The 19,971-nt window shown below is 35.6% G+C and overlaps 1 protein-coding gene across 13 annotated transcripts in view; it reads right to left on the reverse strand.

Moving 5' to 3' along the window:
* DZIP3 (DAZ interacting zinc finger protein 3) overlaps positions 1–19,971 on the reverse strand; it is a 137,388-nt gene that overhangs the window by 16,544 nt on the left and 100,873 nt on the right. For 12 of the 13 annotated variants that reach the window (XM_021070425.1, XM_021070418.1, XM_021070428.1 and 9 more), the window contains 7 exons: positions 18,341–18,436; positions 18,064–18,191; positions 11,343–11,411; positions 8,820–8,916; positions 6,971–7,074; positions 5,154–5,241; positions 2,760–2,861 (listed from right to left, as the gene is read on the reverse strand). In XM_021070425.1, coding sequence (XP_020926084.1) covers positions 2,760–2,861; positions 5,154–5,241; positions 6,971–7,074; positions 8,820–8,916; positions 11,343–11,411; positions 18,064–18,191; positions 18,341–18,436 — 684 coding nt within the window. The remainder of the gene's footprint in view (positions 1–2,759; positions 2,862–5,153; positions 5,242–6,970; positions 7,075–8,819; positions 8,917–11,342; positions 11,412–18,063; positions 18,192–18,340; positions 18,437–19,971) is intronic. The other variant, XM_021070424.1, reaches the window with a different exon arrangement.

The raw sequence follows: 19,971 nt of genomic DNA on the forward strand, positions 1-19,971 counted from the left end.
TTTTTTAACAAATAAATGACATAAATGGATAGCTCTTACAGATTTAAAGGAAAATAATCACCCAAATGCAAAGTATAAACCTTGTTTGGATTTGTTTTTAAAGTAATGGTAATTATAACCAAATTGGAAATACTGTCAACTACTTAAGAAAAAGACATTTTAATACAATTAGGGAAATAAAATTTTAATATTAGATATTAAAAATTATAATTTTCAGGTAGTAAAATGGTACAGTGATTATATCTAATAAGACCAAAGGTCCTCATCTTTTAGGAATACATACTAAAGTACAAACAGATAAGATGATATGATATGTAGGGTTTACTTTAAAAATGTTCCAATGGGGAGGAAGAAGGAGACATCATGAAAGAACACTGACAAAATGTTGGTAACGATGTTGAAGCTGGCTCTTGGGATTCATAGAGGTTCATCCTACTATTCTATGTATGTTTCAAAATTTTCACAATATAAAATTTTAAACAATGAATGGCGGGTAAATGATGAATGGCTGAGTCAGTAGTCCTGTTCTTTCGAGTATTACCTAACACTACTTTGAGGACTGCATAGCCAGGATACAAAAATCTAAATATAGTGACACATAAAAATACTGGGTTAAACTGGGAAACATACCGATTATTCTGGACTTCTTAAGTTTGACTACTATAGACCCTGTATTTAGACCCTGGTGACAAATCCTTACAATACCAGAATCTCAGAGAAACAGACTTTAGTGATCAGATCATCAAGTACAATTTCCTGATTTGTAGATGGGAAAATCAAAGTCCTGGACAGCTGATTTTCCCCAAATCAACACAGTTCTTCAGAGTTAGGATCTGAACCTGGTCTTTAATGTATTTCCATAATATAATACCACCTCAATTTATAGCAAATAGCATAGTCACATTTCTAGCATCTGTGCTCTCCAACAGTTCCACTAATGCTCAGGGGCCACTGATGCACTTTAACACAATTGTAAGCTCTCTTCAAGTACAGCCGTGATTTTGGTTAGGAAGCACAAAAGGTATATGTGTACCTCTCAGATGTTAGCACAGGGATACTTACGAATTCCAGTAAGCCTAACTGCTAGTGTTTTTTTGCCCTTGACTAAACTTGGATAGTCCTATAAGACAGAAGCAAGTCTCTGAAGGGATGAGGATGTAGAGGTCAAGGTTTGAATATGTTTGTCAGTTCTAGAGTGTAACTGGTATCACACAGCTTATGATGGTTTGGTTCCAGGAAATTCCAAAGGACGACTCTGTATCTAGCCTCTGCGTCTCTGGAGGCATATTATATTTAGAATCATGGGAGTGTTTAACTACAACCTATAGTCAGTAGTTTGAATACAGGCAAAAAGCAACAGGGTTTCTAGAAATCCTACCATGAATTTGTGTTACTTCCAACAGAATGACAGGGAATCTGGGATTTCTCCGTCATCTACGTAACACAGTCCTTATCAGGGTAACTGGGTTATGACAGTGTTCAAAGCCTAGAATAATTATGTCTATAATATAGTGCTCCTAAAAAAAACCCTGAAGTAACCAAAAAATACTGTCATTCTAAACTAAAGCACATGGTGCTTATAATGCTTTCAGCTCTGGATTCTGCTTTTGAAATATAGTATAACTTCACACAATTCACATAATTTTTAAGTTATTTGATACACTCAACTAGTATTTGTGGAAATATTTTCAAAGTTCTACTATAAGCAGAGATGCTGATGTCAAAGTGATAAACCCCTAAGTATATCACACTTTTCTTCTTTTCTTTCCCTCAATCTGTTATGGTAATAAAAATTATCAAATAGTGGTTCTGTCCTAAAAGGTCTATTGGAAAGCAATATGAGTTTACTGGGTTAAGGCTAAGTTTCCAGAAAGCTAACATAAATAGTATAGTATAGAGATTAGTTTGTCTGATTAAGACTCATTTATCCCTAACAATGAGCAGGGAAGGGAGACAAATGGAAGCTGTCTTTATTATTAAAGGCAGAATAGAAAATAAAGGTTGAGGAAAAGAAAGTCTAAAGTGGAAGTCAAAGGATGAAGTCTAGCCTGCTAGGGTATTATGATGAGATGTTTCAGCCATCTAGTGGCAACTAACTTAAGGCCATTCGGAATTCTAGGCATTCTTCAGTTTTTTCCCATGATGTAAATGTGATTGATGGGATAAATAAAAATATATTACCTCTTTAGATATCAAATGCATTACTAAAATAGAGCAATACAACAACTTATCTCCTGGCCTCAGCTGAGCCAGCCAACTAGTCATATTATCTAAAGATGGTGTAGCAGGAATGGACATAATTACAAATGATATGCACAACATGTGCCCATTCCACTTTGAACAAACATTAAACATACTGCATATTCAGTGTTTTACAACCCTTACCATTTTATCAAGATGAAGATGGTAACTTTTAAAAATGTTATATAGTTGACTCTTGGACTACACAGGTTTGACTTGCGTGGGTCCACTTGTGCACCTTTTTCTCCCCCAATAAATATAGTCCCTGTATTTTTATTTATAGATCTTTAAAAGTAGAAAAATTTTGCATTGACTAGAATTCATGGTATGTGAACCAAAACTAGAGTTTGAGTTCAAGTTCTATCCAAACTGTTTCAACTTCCTTCCCTTGGGTAGTCATTTATCAAGTTCTTTGTTTTGGGGTTAGAGCAGTACATGGTACTGCATGGCTTGGGGGGTGGGGGCGCTGCTGGTGCCCCCAAATCCTGCATTGTTCATGGGTCAACCGTTTTTCTTACCAGTATCTCAGGACTGGGCGGTGGTGGAGGAAGCTGGATTGGAGGCAAGGTACTCAAGGTAAACCCTTGTTTCACCTTGTTAATTTGTTCATTGTACTGTGTCTAATAGAAGAAGAGAAACAATATTTTACAGCAAAATCAACTTCAAAGAAATATATAAGAATACTTGATGTAGTTTTAAATAATACAGCCTAGAATAGTTATTCCCAATGCACTGTCAGAAATAGTATAAAAGCAATTTTTGACATGAAAACAATTCTATAGACTACTATCCACAGATATAAATAGTTGTATTTTTGGAAGTAACTATTGATTGACAAGATACAGAGACATATAATTCACAGATCTCTGTGATAACCCCTCAGTGTTTCCATAATTTTTAGCCCTCAAATGAGAACCAGTGTTATAAAGTAAACAGGGTCTAAAGATCAATAAGTTGTAAACAGTATATTAGCTGATCAGTAATGGGAAAAAAAGTATTTGTAACAAAGATCTGAACTACTTGAAAATGTTCATTTTAAAAACTGGAGGTAAAGTTTTAGTGAAATTTATTGAACATCCACATTTTTGTTAATCTCAAAAGCTATACCTCTAGCTTTCTCCAGTTCCATATATACCTTTGTTTTTTCCTCTTGGATTTGCCAAAGCCTTTTGATCCCTGAAGCTTAGAAACATACTTTCAACATTTTTTGCATTGTTCCCATTTTGCTCCACATGTTTTTTTTTAAATAACCCACAAGAGCTGTAAAAGAAGGTCTTAAGAATCAAAACACTTAGAAACTTCCAAACAGGGGACACATGCTTAGAAGAAAACAATGATAGAAAACAAGGCCTCTTTTGAGGCCAGAGCTTTGAATAAACTCAACAAAAATGCTAAGCATCACTAAAGACTGCGTATGAAAGAGTTCAGGGCAGAAATGGGCAAAACCCCCAAAGACAAAGCTAGAAAAGGAGGAAGTGCTTTGAGGCAGGCAGCTTTTAATAACTGAATGTCACTGTCTTGCTAGCAGTGTTGTGGCATCATAAAACAATCACCATTATATATCAACTTTAAGATATAAATATGAAAATATTCTAAAGCCAAATGAATAAATTAAGAAATATTCAGTGGGTTACCTCTTTAGATTACTTTTAGCACAGGCCTGATTCTATTACATGAATAAGAATTTATTATTTTGAATTATGGGATAATTACATAAAAAGTTAAGATTAAAAACTAATACTGGTCTGCTTGATCTTCCTTTTAATTCTATAAACACATAGTTACTCAAACACAGTTACTCAGATCAAGTTAAGATATTTCTGATTGGAGCACAGTTAGCTCTGGAATTCTAGGAAAATTAAGTATGAGGTACAGGAGTTCCTGTCATGGCTCAGTGGAAGTGAATCTGACTAGTATCCATGAGGACGCAGGTGCCATCTCTGGCCTCGCTCAGTGGGTTAAGGATCTGGCATTGCTGTGAGCTGTGGTGTAGGTCACAGACACAGCTCGGATCCCACGTAGCTGTAGCTGTGGTGCAGGCCGGCAGCTGCAGCTCCGACCCCTAGCCTGGGAATCTCTATATGCTGCAGGTGTGGCCCTTAAAAGACAAATAAATGTATATATAAAAAAGTATGAGGAACAATTTTTTTATGTATATTTTATGTTCTTGACATCAATTAATTATGGTCTAATAATATTTGTAATAGTTATGCAATTCTAAAGAAAACATTTTTTAATGCTTAGGACCTTATGGTCAGAAAATAAAATCAGTAAATTAAAAAAAAACTCCATGAAATATGGAGAACATTCTCATGTGATAGTTTTTTTTTTTATATAATTTTTTTTTTATATTCCCACTGTACAGCAAGGGGGTCAGGTTATCCTTACATGAATACATTACAATTACATGTTTTCCCCCACCCTTTCTTCTGTTGCAACATGAGTATTTAGACAAAGTTCTCAATGCTATTCAGCAGGATCTCCTTGTAAATCTATTCTAAGTTGTGTCTGATAAGCCCAAGCTCCCAATCCCTCCCACTCCCTCCCCCTCCCATCAGGCAGCCACAAGTTTCTTCTCCAAGTCCATGATTTTCTTTTCTGAGGAGATGTTCATTTGTGCTGGATATTAGATTCCAGTTATAAGTGATATCATATGGTATTTTTGATTTTACCATTTACTGTACCAAGGACCTAAAAGATCATGTGTAAGATCTTTTAGGTCTAGGATGCTATCTATAACCAACTACATGGAAGTAATCAGTCTCAAACCTCAAAAAGGCATAAACTTGAATAACTGCAATGAAAAAACATGTTCTTCTTAAACACCTCTAGTAATTGTTAGATATTTTCTCTAATATATATACCACCTACACCATTCAGTCAATTTCCTCTAAATTCATTGTATGACTTACCCTGAGGAATGCGATCTTGTTTCTAACATCTGTCACAATGGCATTCCAACTGTCTACTGCAGCCTTTAATTGAAGTGATTCTAGGTTGCTGGTGTGGAAATTGAGACATAAGAGAAAGTTCTTTCTTTTTATATACCACTTAGTTTTCCAAAAACTTGCATTATGTTCTTTAGCATATATGTAAATAAAGTAAAACAACAACAAAATTACCTCCGTTACCAATTACTTCAAATGTGCACAAAGGTGTATGTAAGGGCTTATTATTAAAAAAAGACTAGGAAACAAAGACAAGATTTCCTTTATCAAGAGCAACTATAACTTCTGATTCCAGACACTAAGTTTTTTTCTACTTTGGCAATATGTTTTAGGACATATTATAAAATCTTGTACAGGAGTCCCTCCATTGAAGAAGGGAAGCAGGAGTTCCCATCGTGGCTCAGTGGTTAACCAATCTGACTAGGAACCATGAGGTTATGGGTTCGATTCCTGGCCTTGCTCAGTGGGTTAAGGATCCAGCATTGCTGTGACCTGTGGTGTAGATCACAGACATGGCTAAGATCCTGAGTTTATGCGGCTGTGGCGTAGGCCAGCAGCTACAGCTCCGATTAGACCCCTAGCCTGGGAACCTCCATATGCCACAGGTGCGGCCCTAGAAAAGGCAAGACAAAAAATAAAATAAAAATAAAAATAAAAATAAAAAAGAAGAAGGGAAGCATAGAAGGCCAAACAGGGAAACTGCCCTAGCCATCCAATCCAAGAGCATTCTTAAAGATGCTGACTCATCTTGGACGCGGGTTGTGGACTATCTTCACATTAACCCTGACATCACAATGCTATGGCTGATCTATATCAGGCTTTTCTGCAAACAGAAAAAGATATTCCCAATACTAGGGCAAATTAGAAAGAAGTACCTCTTCTATAAGGATGAAGTACATTTTTTTTTGTCTCTGTGAAATGAATTGCACAAACACAGCAGCTCTGCAAACCATGCCCACCAAATAACAAGTAAAATAACTCTGAGGTGTTTAGGGCCTCGCATCTCTAGATGAATGATTTCATGTGGCCTTTCAAAAGGATAACTAAAAAATAATTATCATGATATCTCATGCAAAGAGGCTTGATAATATTCTAGCGTATCCTTTCTCCCTCTAGCAAGCAAAGATATATTGAACATTTAGGACAGTGCTTCCCCAACCTGAGAATCTTGCTAAACAACAGAGATTCTGATTTCTTAGACTGAAGAATAATGATATTAAAATGATAATCATTAAAAAATAATGATGTTGTGGTCCCAGAGATTTTAATTTAATTAATTCTTTAAGTTTGAAGGTATAACCCACAAAATTATAAATTGAAGAAGAATCCTATGTAACCTGCCTAAATATTTGAAAATCACTCTTGTAGCACAAGAGGAAATTGCCTTTACCATGATTTTCTGTGTTAATACTGATTTTTGCCTCAATGTATTCCAAAAGTATTTAAAATCAAGATTAAAAGAGAAGATAATTAGAAAAAAGTTTTCCAGTTAAAATCCACTCTGTTTTATAAATATCTGATCTTCATGCATGTTTCTGACTTAGACTTTTTATCTATTTCATTATAGAGGAAAGGAAAAATTTACCAGCATCTAGTATTGCACTTAGTAGACTTCTCACTGCTACAGAAGAAGCAACAAAGTAAAAGCTCAAAATGATTTTATACAATGGCTTCTTCGCTCCAAAGATTCATGTCGTATATGTAAATACATCACAGATAGGTTTAATCTTGAAGCAACTTGTGAATACCTCTGAGATCAAGACACAGTGGGGAGAGGTTACCTTGCCGCCATGTTAGTCACCCTGGCAAGCTGACTGAGGCACTCCTTTTCAGTCTGCTCTAGATGAAGCAAACCAAAATCTCTACGACACTGTAAGAAATACACCTACAGATTTTTGAGAGAAAGAGAAACAAGTTAAAAGTGTTCTTATAAATGAATACATTGCTTTTGCAATCACTTCAAGTAAATTTAAAGCTGATTCTTAAATCTCTTCCAACAGCACCTGAGCTTTTTTCCTGCCCATAATACATTTTAAGGCACTTTGACCAATTCTGAAATTCTAATATTTTTATTCAAAAGTTACTGAGTTGATAAATATTTTAGAACATTAATTTTCAAACTTGCACATGTACTGGAATCATTTCAGAAACTTTAAAAAAATGATGTCTTAGTTACAGAGATTCTAATTTAATTGATACTAGGTGCAGCCTGAGAAACTGGGTTTTTAAAAGCTCTCAGATAAATGCAGCAAAGCTTAAGAACACTCGAAAGAAGTCCTGCTATTTGTTTTATCTGATGAAGTAAGAAAACAGTCGGGCCATATGGGGCCACGCCATCCAAAGGGGCCTTGGAGATCATCTGGTCTGATGTCTCTTCCACAGTGGGAATCCCCTCTACATTAGTACTGATGCAGAGTCATTCAGCCTCTGTTTTTTTCCTGTTGATCACTCAATATTCACTGAACATAGCTTATTATACTCTTGGACATCAATAAGTGTTTCTAAAATTAATAATGGAAGTAGAAAAGAACTTTCTGATTAAAAGCAGTGAAAAACAAAGTCTACGAACTTGAGATCTTAAGGTTAATCTGGGATTTTTTTTTTTTCCTCAGTTAAATTTAGTACTCCAAAACCCTAGGGATTTTTGCTACATCTAATACTCCTTGACTGTTAATCTCTCTTCCACAGTATTCTGCCAAAAAAAATACCTTACCCATGACAGAGGTGGGGAAGTTTGTAATGCTTTTCATGTCAGTGAGCTCCCTAAACATTTAAATTTTACTGTATATCAAGTTTTGTTATCTATAAATAAAAATTAAATACATACATACAATCACATTTCTTTTGAGAGCATAGCTGTGGTTTCTAAAATAACTTAGAAGAAACTAGATGACTTTCTGGGAATCTAGAGGTAGGCTGGTTCTTGACATTAGACTGTATGGTGTGTATGTGTTTGGGGAAAATCTATGTTAAGAAATAGCAAAGAAAGTTCATGTCGTGATGCAGCAGAAATGAATCTGACTAGGAACCATGAGGTTGCAGGTTTGATCCCTGGCCTCACTCAGTGGGTTAAGGATCCGGCATTGCTGTGAACTGTGGTATAGGTCGCAGACGTGGTGTAGGTCGCAGACGTGGCTTGGATCTGACATTGCTGTGGCATAGGCTGGCAGCTGTAACTCCAATTATACCCCTAGCCTGGGAACCTCCATATGCTGTGGGTGCAGCCCTAAAAAGCAAAAAAAAAACAAAAAAAACAAAAACAAAAAACAAAGAAAGGAGATGTTATGGCAACAGTGAAATGTTCTTCTTAGTAGTTTGCCTTAGTGACCTGGTTTAATGAGAATTTTCCAAAATAGCTATATTTGCCATACATGCTTAAGAAAACCAATTTCTTGGAGTTATTTGGGGGAAAACAAGATCATCACCTTCAAGTAAACATATGCAAATACCAATGAGTTTTAAAAAAAAAGCACAAGCGTTTGAGCTGTGGTTTTTTGGCTGCTTCTAAGATGTCTTAATTCTGTGATTTCAAAAAACAATCTTTTTACAATTAGTGTACTAAAGAACAAGTAAAACTTCTCTTTCCAACCCCATCTCTCTCTCTCCCTCTTTTTTTTTTTTTTTTTTTACCTCTGCTGTTAAAGCTCTGCTAGTTTCTGCATTCAGTTTGTTTAAGTATGTTTTAATCGTGCTTTCCAGATTATGCTTCTCCATTTCCCACTGAGATCTGAAATATAGGATCATTAAAGAGTAAGTAACATTGCAGCAAGGACAGAGTTTTCCATTATTCCAGAGGAAGACTGATACAAACTATTCAATGAGTAGGCAATTATCTTCCTGGAAAAGTATTCAGCATATAAAAGCAAGAGAAGACATTACTCAACCCCTACTATTATCCTTTACTATCAAGAGTGGGTAAGGTTTAAAGTTGTCAATATAGGGGTTATGATTTAAAACTTGGCTCTGAAATCAAGTTGTCTGAGGATGAATCTCAACTCTGCAATGTATTCAATGTAAAACCATAGACAAGTTCCTTAACTTCTCTATATCTCAGTTTCCTCACATATGAAAATGGAGAAAATCATATTATCTATCTCAAAGAGTTGATGCAAATAATACACATAAGGCACTTTGTAAGGACTAAATAAATGCTAGCTATGTCATTATTAATAAATTTTACATAAAATAGTTTCTACAAGCCTTTCTGTGTCCTAACAATGTCAACCACAAAAGTTTCTACTATCTCATGAAGCTAAGTCACTGCATTAAAATATTTTACTGGTTATCTCAGTGCTCACATTCAATACCTCGAAATGCAAATAATTCCTGTAGCTTGAGAATGAGAGAGGGATATGTGATAGGAATATTATCTATGAAGAACATTATGGAAAATGGCTACCTATGAGGTTTCTTTTTCCTGTCCCACTTCAGCTTCCTACACTTGAACCCTCGTAGAAAGTTGCTCTTTAGAGCATACAAACAAAATTATATCTCTAATGAAACAACTGGAACTATAGCATTGCAAGAGGGACTTTCACAAGGCTTTCCCTCAATGTTTTATTATTAGAAACATCTGGATACTTGGGTACCTGACAAACATTGATGAGAATCTTGATAAAATAATATATTGTTAATATCATTAAGGCCAGAGTGTTTTGATGGTTAAAAATCATAAAATATTCGAGGACTCCTATTAAGTAAACAAAGAGGAATTATGATACCATTGAATATTGTACAAAATTGCCTACAAAAGAGAACAGAGATAAGTTGGACTTCAACAAAATTAATTGTGCTTCAAAAGACATCATCGAGAAAGTGAAAAGACAACCCACTGAATGGAGGTGAATACTTGAAAATGATGTATCTGACAAGGAACTTGTATCCAGAATATATAAAGAACTCTTAAAACTCAATAGTTAATTCAATATGAAAAGCAGTCAAAGGAAGTAAATTGGACATTTCTCCAAGTAGATACCAAATAGCCAATAAGCATGTGAAAAAAGGCACAATGTAATTAGTCATTAGGAAAATGCAAATCAAACCTCATTGATAGACCACCTCACATATACTACAATTGGTGAAATAAAGACAGATAACCTAATAAGTACTGATGAGAATGTCGAGAAATTGGAACCCTCATCCATTGTTGGTAGGATTATAAAAAGCAGTCACTTGGAAAAGAGTTTGGCAATTCCTCCAAAAGTTAAACATAGAGTTTACTGCATGTCTCAGCAATTCTACTCTTAAATATATATGCAAGAGAATTGAGAACATGTCCACACAAAAAAGGTATACAAATGTTCATAACAGCATTATTCATAATAGCCCAAAAATGGAAACAAACCAAATGTCCATAAACTGATGAAAAGGTAAAGTATAATGTGGTATATCCATACAATGGAATATTATTTGTCCATAAAAAGGAATGAGTACTGATGCATGCTACAACATGGATGAACCTTGAAAACATTAAGTGAAAGAAGTTAATCATAAAAGACCACGTATTATTACATAATTACATTTTATATGAAATGTCCAGAATAGGCAAATCCACAGAGACCAAAAAAAAAAATAGACTAGTGGTTGCCAAAAGCTGGGGACAAGAGAGTGAGGAGTGACATCTAATGTATCCAGGGTTTCTTTTTTAAGATGATAGAAATGTTCGGGAATTAGGTAGTGGTGATAGCTCTACACCTCTGTTAATACACTAAAAAACCAAGGAATTGAATAATAGGATGAATTTAATTCTATATGAATTATATCTCAAAAAATCTGTTATAAAAAATAGGTGAATCAGAACAAAACTTAGCCAGTTTTATAACCTAGTAGTATTTTCACACCGACTAGTATTGATTAGGGTAAAGAGAAAAAAAACACATAATCCCTGATAGTAATATGTTGTGGCACCATAAGTTTGCTGATTTAACTACTCTCGGCTGTTTTCCAGGGCCAGATGTAAGGTGAATATACCTCTTTATTTGCCTAGGGCACTTCCAGTTTATATCTGTTGTCCCAGTGTCATTATTAATACTGCTCAGTGCCATGCTCAAAAGTGACCTAGTTTGAATGGTAAGTTATATGGCTACCGTAGCCAGAATAAGCTGAGTAGAGTCCAGTCTTTCAGAGAGGGTAGAGTCAACAGCTATTTGTTACCTTTTCGTAGAAAGTTGCTCTTTAAGGTTCTTGATTTCATTATCTTTAGCATGGCTCTGACGCTGTAATCTAAAAAGAGAAGAAAGAATGCTATAAAATATTAGAAATTATTTGTCATTAATAGAACAACTCTAGTTATAGCTAAGGAGGGACTAAGTATGTCCATTTTGGGCTATGAATCTTGAACCTGAAAATAACTGGACTCCTCTACCAAATTCTTCTGAAATTTCTTTCGTTAAGTCTGCTATCCAATTTACTGACTTCACAAAGTTCCAACCCTGTAAATTAGCCAAACAGAAGTTATATTGTATCCCCAGCTCAATAACTCAGAAAAATGACTCTAGCTCTTTGTTCTTAGTTTGCCCACTAGAAATGGAGATGGCATCTTGTGATGTTCTAGGCCTATGGTGGGATTGAGAATTTTAAATTCCTTAAAGAGATACTATATCAAGTCATTCAAACTATTAAAGATTTAAGGTTTGAAAGAAATCACATTTTAAATACAGAAGTAATGAGACTGTGTGCAAATAAAAATTTTAATTAAAATTATAATTTGTAACTCAGGAGTCACTCGACCTAATCAACAGAAAACTGGATAAAATTTTTATGTAAATCAGAAAACATAACCTGTGATTAGCTTAAAAACCAATATGTGGAGTTCCCTCGTCCTGGCGCAGTGGAAACGAATCTGACTAGGAACCATGAGATTGCGGGTTTGATCCCTGGCCCTGCTCAGTGGGTTAAGGATCTGGCATTGCCGTGAGCTGTGGTGTAGGTCACAGAGGTGTCTCGGATCTGGCATTGCTATGGCTGTGGTGTAGGCCGGCAGCAGCAGCTCCGATTATACTCCTAGGCTGGGAACCTCCATATGCCGTGGGTGCGGGCCTAAAAAGACAAAAGACAACAACAACAACAAAAAGCAATATGTAAAAAGCTATTAAGAGAAATGCAAAATAATAATTTTTGGTTGACATATATTCGCAGACCATTTTTGATGTTCCTCCCTTGTGCTGCTTTTTTCCTTACAACCAAGCTTTTATATTAACCTGTTAATCGGCCTCAATATGAAGAAAGTTATAGCAAAAGCACATTTCTCTTTAAGTCTCTAATATGTTCAGACACTTGTGATACATATGAGTTTTGGTTTATATAAATTTGTGGAAAGATAAAGCTGTAAAACAGTAACTTTATATGTTGGCTGGATTGCTCACCGCTAGATATCAGAAACGACCTGTTTTCCTTTAAGCTTTTTAGAAGCTGTAGAGTCTTACAATCAATGTTGTACTGAACTGATAAATGCAATGCAAAGAAACCAGGTTACTTTCTATACAAAAGAGGTCATGTTCTCTAGTAAAGAATTAAGAAATACAAGCTCTGTTACTATAGTATACAGGAGTATGTAGATAGGATTGAAAAGTAGGTTTGTAAGATTTCTGGGACTGCTATCTTTCCTTTTCCTTGTGTACTTCCATTACTTCACTGTTTTACTCAGCTATACTTTAAAGTGGCCAATACAAACTGACAAAGTTGATGAGGAATTTAGAAGACCTGGATTCTTAAATAACAGAGAATAAGATAGGCATGGTTTCTATCATCCAGCTCATATATGAACCAGTTATATATGTTCAGGTAGTCATAACTTCTTAGTCTTATTTTTCTCAAGAAAACTATGATAGGGGTAGGGTTAGATTTTCTTTTCTAAAACATCTAAAGCTCTCATGCTTATTCCAGCTTTCAAGTTTATTATATAAATTTTATTGACAGCAGTTTCTTAACATTAATTTTATTGTAATTTGTGTAAAATATGCCATTTTATATAATCTTCTTTATTAACTCTGCATTATCATCGACAAATATTTACCAAACATTTGCTGTAGGACTTCTGTTAAATTAGGCCAAAGAAAAGAGATGCTTTTGCTTCCTCATAAACACGATGTTTTAAGATGAAAAAAGTCAACATTTTACAGTTAAGGAATATTTATATTTTTATCACATACTCTTGGGACATGACCAAGTGACTAAACAAAGAAAGGCTCAAAAGCTTAGATGAGAACACATGCAACATTTATGCTTTCCTCTCTGCCTGGATGCCGTCTGTCCTTGCTTAGGTTCAATACTAGGTCTTCAATGAAATTCTCCCTTATCACAGCAATCAAAAGTACTCTTTTTACCCCATAAAATCCCTATTAAATATAGCTCAATTTGAGATATTTATATGTACTTTTTAAAAAAGTTAAGCTTTTTCAGATAAACATGGATTCACATGCAAGTGTAAAAGAAATGATACAGACAGATTCACATATCCTTTACTCACGTTCCCCCAGTAGTAACATCTTGTGAAACAATAGTATAATAACCAGGATGTTGACAGTGATACAGTTCAAGATACTGAACAACTTTATTAACAGAGGATCCTTTGTTTCATCCTCTTATAGCCACACTCACTTCTTTCCACTTCCTTCTCCCCCTTATAACCTTGGGACCACTGACCTAATCTGTTTTCCATTTTTGTCATTTTAAAACAGTTTGAAATTTTGTCATTTCAGCAAGTTACAGAAAAGGAATCATGGAGTTCCCATTGTGACTCAGTGGTTAACGAATCCGACTAGGAACCATGAGATTGCGGGTTCGATCCCTGCCCTTGCTCAGTGGGTTAAGGATCCTGCATTGCCATGAGCTGTGGTGTAGGTTGCAGACGCAGCTCGGATCCCGCGTTGCTGTGGTTCTGGCGTAGGCCAGCGGCTACAGCTCCAATTCGACCCCTAACTTGGGAACCTCCATATGCCACCGGAGTGGCCCGAGAAAAGGCAAAAAGACCCCCCCCCAAAAAAAAAAAAAAAGGAATCATGTGATATACAAGCTTTGGGAACTAGCTTTTTTCATTCAGCACAATCTCTGATATCTGAAAAGTCTCTAGTGATATCACTATTTCAATCCCGATGGTGGTAACTTGTGTCTACTCTTTTTTGACAGGTTTGCTAGAGGTTTGTCAATTTTACTGGTATTCTCAAAGAAATAGATCTTTGTTTTCTTTCACTGCTGTGTTTTCTCTTTCCAATTTCATTATTTCTAATCTTTATTATTTCCCTCGTCTTCTTGTTTGGGGTTGTTATGGTTTTCTTTTTCTGGGTTCCTGGGATGGGAGCTTGTATTACACATATGAGACTTTTCCTTTTTCTAATGTGTACATTTAGTGCTATAAATCTCAGAACTGTTTTAGCTGTTTCCCATTAACTTTGATATATTGTATTTTCATGTTAATTCAATTCAATGTATTTTTTTTCTCTTGAGATCTCTTCTTTGACCCATGGACTAATTAAGTGTGTTATGTAGTTCCTAAGTGTTTGAGGATTTTCCTCTTATCTTTCTGTTGCTGATTTCTAGTTTTATTCCATTGTGATCTGAGCACATGCTTTGCATGCTTTCAGTTCTTTTAAATTTGTTGAAGTTTGTTTTATGGCTGAGAATACAGTCTACCTTGGTATATTTCCTGTCTGCTGTTGTCTGGTGGAGTGTTTTATAAATATCAATTAGATCCTGTTGGTTGATGGTGCTGTAGGTTTTCTATATCCTTGCTGATTTTGTCTAGTAGTTTTGTACATTGTTGAGAACAGAGTATTGAAGACACCAGTGATAACTGCAGGTTTTTCTATTTCTCTTTTCAGTTCTATCTGGTTTTGCTGCTTACATTTTGAAGCTCTCTTGTTTGGTATGTACACTTTGAGGTTCTTCTGTCTTCCTGGTAGATTGATCCTTTTATCATTATGTGATGTCTCTGTCTCAAATAGTTTTCTTTGCTCTGAAGTCCACATTATCTGATATTAGTATAGCCACTCCTTTTTTTTGATTAATGTTTACATGGTGTATATTTTACCATCCTTTTATTTTCAACCTACGTCGTCTCGTCATTGGCACTGAAAGGTATTTCCTTTAAACAGCATACTGTTGGTCACATACTTTATATTGTTCTTAAAATCCACTCTGCCAGTCTCTGTCTTTTAGGTAATTGATATATTTAAACCATTTATACCTAAGGTAATTATTGATATGTTAGGGCTTAAGTCTACCACTTTTTTATCTGTTTTCTGTGGGGTTTTTTTTTGTTTGTTTTGTTTTGTTTTGCTTTTTAGGGTAGCACACACAGCATATGGAGGTCCCCAGGCTAGGGGTCGAGTTGGAGCTGTAGCCGCCGGCTTACACCAGAGCCACAGCAATGCCAGATCTGAGCCATGTCTGCAACCTACACTATAGCTCAGGGCAACGCCAGATCCTTAACCCACTGAGTGAAGCCAGGGATGGAACCCGTGTACTCATAGATACTAGTTGGGTTCGTTAACTGCTAAGCAATGATGGGAACTGCTTGTTTCTTTTCTGTTTGTTTCTTCTGTTTCTCTTTTCTTACCATCTTATGGGTTATCTGAATGTTTTTTAGGATTCCATCTTCATTTACTTATAGTGTTTTTAAGTATATCTCTTTATGTAGCTTTCTTAGTGGTTGCACTAGGTATTACTATATGCATACATAGTGTACTTGTATTAACCTTTTCTCACTTCAAGTGCAGTATAGAAGGGCTGACTCACACTGCTTTGCTGCTGTAGGAGAGGGGCAGGAGCTCCCTGTTGGGACCCCTCTGGCACCAGCTGGGGAAGTAGGGGCAGGGGAGAGGAGTACAATCAATCCCAGGGTAGAGACTCAGCTCCGCATCAGAATAGAATAAAACCTAGTATTGAGTAGCCCCACCTTGGATCACTTTAATGGCTCATTTATATTAGGTAGAGGTAGAGGTTTAGCTCACAGCTGGACTATATGATGCTGTTCTGCAAGAGAAACTGGAGTACTACTTGCTTCCATTGGGTGAGGAATGGGAGATTAGCTGCTTGCTTTGTGTTGCTACACCAACAGGGGAATCTGATTTCTGCCATCTTTTGTCAGGGTGTACTCCTGTGTCCAAGGGGTGATGTGGGACTACTGGTGTTTGGGTAGAGTAGGTGGGTAGTGCCAAAAAGGTTTTATGTTATTCTATCTTCCTTTCCCTGATCCTTCGGCTAAAGGGAACAGACTTTTCTTGGTGCTTTAGTCCCCCTTACCCTGTGCTTATTGGCAATTCCATTTTGGAGGTTGCTGCAGTGCTCTATCTAGGAAACATGCGAGGCAATAAAAAAAATCATTTACGTAAGTCCCAAGGTATCTGGACTGTCTGCTTTTTTCTACCTTTCAGAGTCTTCCTATGCTTGCTGTGTTCTATTCAGGGTATTTTAGTAGTAAGAGCGAGGACTTGCAAGTAATGGAGCTACTACATCTTGCTGGAACTGGAGATTATTACCCTGCTATATATAATTTTAATCCTCTCATATTAATCTATACTTTCCACTAGCTCACAGTTAACACCTGACATGTCTTAGTATCTCCTATATGTACCTTACATAATTCTTTGCACATTGTGGGAACTTGATGTTTGGTGAATGTTCGGCACTGAATGTTCATTTTGTGAAGACATAACACATTCCCTAAAGTGGTCTGGTTGTTTATAGTCTCAAGCAAAAAATGGAGCCTGGGTTGGATATCAGAGTTGAAGAGGAAATTCTCAGATAGTGAAGGATAAAGGCAGCTCATCTGAATGATGGCATTACTTTTCTGATCTCTGACACTAAATATCATATTTTTGGATTGGTCATTATCTTCTAGGCTAAAAGACAAAGTTTTGAATCCCGAAGTGTGGATTAAATGATTTCAGCCAACTTAGTTTGCCCAAGCTGACTAGGTCCTTACCTTCTTCTGGACCTGACTGATTTCTCTAACACCAGCAGAGGCAAACCTGAAAGTGTTTGTAAGTGCTATCTTGTTGCCAGAAAGCTATGGCATTCTCTTCCTAAAAATTCCTCAGGTTGGACGATATGCTATATGGGAGAAAATTTAAGACCGAAATATCTGCCAAATATTTTTCCAATTTTCCAATTGGCATCTTGGACTCCTTACACTAAGAAATTCCCTATAACTTGTCTATTCTCTCTATTAACAGTCTAGGAACTACAATGTGTTTCAAATTAAAATTCATGGATGAGTGGTATTTTGTGGTATTACTGTTTATTAAAGTAATGTGTTACAAATTATGTTACTATTTCACCTGGTAATGATTCGAGGCAGTGGTTAGTATAAAAAGAATGGAGCAAGATACTCATTTTTCCCTCTTAGATCAAATTTTTAGTCTTAGGCACTTAATAGTTAAGGTTATCAAAGAAATGACATTGATAGGAGTAAAAAGATTCACCAGGAATTTGACTTGTTTTCAATCTCTTGTATTTAGAACACAGATACTCCCAGAAACCAACATTAAAAATATGAAAGTGAGTCAATGATGTCTTTGAGGAATGTACTTATCATATGCTATAAAGGAAAAGACAATCAGTCACATTTTTACAAATTAGAGTCATGACCTGAAAGTTAATTATCATTCTCATGTAATTCTATTATCTTCACACTTATTCAGCCAACACATGAAAAGCTTGATATATAGAGTGAGCAACTGCTTATTTCTCAATCCAGCTGGCAAGGCAAAAGAAAAAAAAAAAAATTGGTTTTTAAGCAAGTGCAGCCCTGTGGTTGGCAGTTACTAATGTGCAGTCACATTGCCACCTAGTGGCTACATAGGGATTATCTTTTAAAGATGGTGTTCATTGTGAAGCAAACCCAGAATTTCCTTTTATCAAGATTTGCACTTACTTGGACACCTTATTGATTCCAAAAGCCACTTGTTGGTTAAGTGATGCGATGATTTTATCTTTCTTTTTAATCTGCATTTGGTTTTCTTGCCACCGAAAAGTCACTGTTTTCAATTGTCTTTTGAAATCCTGATCAACGAAAAATATTATTTCAATTAATTGTGTTCAAGTCACCAGAAATTTAAAGAAAAAAATTGGACTCTTAAAAATACGTACTATTAAATTTAACATTTGAACTACCTGTAAGTTGTCTCATATCTAATGGCAAAGGTACCTACTTCACACTGATAGTGCAATTTACAAAGCTGCTGTTGTCGAGCAAGCTTCTCCTTTTCAGTTTCTCCATATTCTGTAGTTACATTACTGGTTGAGCCCTATTGAGCAAATGGAATATGCATGTTTTATTTTCCTCTCTTAAAAAGGCACTAATATTAGAGTTATTTAACAGAGATTTAAGCTGCTAATTCATACTCATGCATTATAGGTCTCAATGCAAACATTACTTCTCTGATTATTATTGATAAACAACCTCTAATTACAGCATTCACTAAACAATACCACAGTTACTTGTCTACTGCTGCTACTACTGGATACCATTATCTGCATGCTTATTATTTTTAAAGCTTTTTTTGGTAATCCTTTCATTGTCATAAGAACCATGAAAGGTAGACATTCATTACTCCCATTCTAGAGATGATAAAACTAAGTAACATACCCAAGGTTACACTTGCCAAAGTTAGTGAAGGAGCCAGAATTCTAACGCAGGCAGTCTTAATTGCTCAAGTACTTAATTATTACCTTAGTAATTATCACCTTAGGTTAATGTTCACCTTCTCCACTGGATTATAAACACTATGATCACAGGGACTAGTTTTAGCATAGCTCTTGACACAAAGCAGGTGCTAAGTGTTTTTTGAATAAATGAATGAATAAATATTTTTCAAACTGTGTGACATTTTGATTCTATTTTTGAGTTCTCAGAACTATTGAATGAAAACAAAGGGCCCACATTTAATCTTTAATGTGATATCCAAAGCTTAGCATATGCCACTTCAGTTTTTAAAAGTGTGTGTGTGTATATATATATATGTATATATATATGTGTATATATATATATGTGTATATATATGTGTATATATATATATATTTTTTTTTTGTCTTTTTGTCTTTTCTAGGGCCGCACCCACGGAATATGGAGGTTCCCAGGCTAGGGGTCGAATCAGAGCTGTAGCCACCGGCCTACGCCAGAGCCACAGTCACAGCAATAAAGGATCCCAGTCATGTCTGCGACCTACACCACAGCTCATGGCAACACTGGATCCTTTACCCACTGAGCGAGGCCAGGGATCGAACCCGCAACCTCATGGTTCCTAGTTGGATTTGTTAACCACTGAGCCATGACGGGAACTCCTAAAAGTATATATATTTTAATTGGAGAGGAGACAAAAAGGTATGACAATTTTACTAATGTTGTGCTATAAGCGAGGGAATCATTTGTACTGACTGTACCATTGGACAATCAATATTACTATATATTTTATTATACTTAAACCATGGAATAGGTTATCATAAAATTGGTATAGAATTCTCATGGGTAGGTAAATCAAATGGTTCTTCAGAAAGGAGTTTTCATATGTTTTATCTCATTAAGTGCCCTGTTAAAACTTAAGTCATGTTCATATATGCACTGACTACTATCAGGAAAGGAACAAAAAAACCCCCTATCATTCATTAATATTTTTTTGTACATATTTCATGGTAACAACAAGGTTTAATTTTTTTAATGAAGGTAGCTTTGTTTTATAAAATTATTTTTCTCATGAGATTTAATCCAATGGAATTATGTCAGGGTATTTATTTTCTTCCTTGTGGTATTTGGAAACTTTATAAGGAATGCATTTGTAATCAT

The sequence above is a fragment of the Sus scrofa genome, chromosome 13 (genome assembly GCF_000003025.6).
Source record: "Sus scrofa isolate TJ Tabasco breed Duroc chromosome 13, Sscrofa11.1, whole genome shotgun sequence".
Classification (NCBI taxonomy): Eukaryota; Metazoa; Chordata; class Mammalia; order Artiodactyla; family Suidae; genus Sus; species Sus scrofa.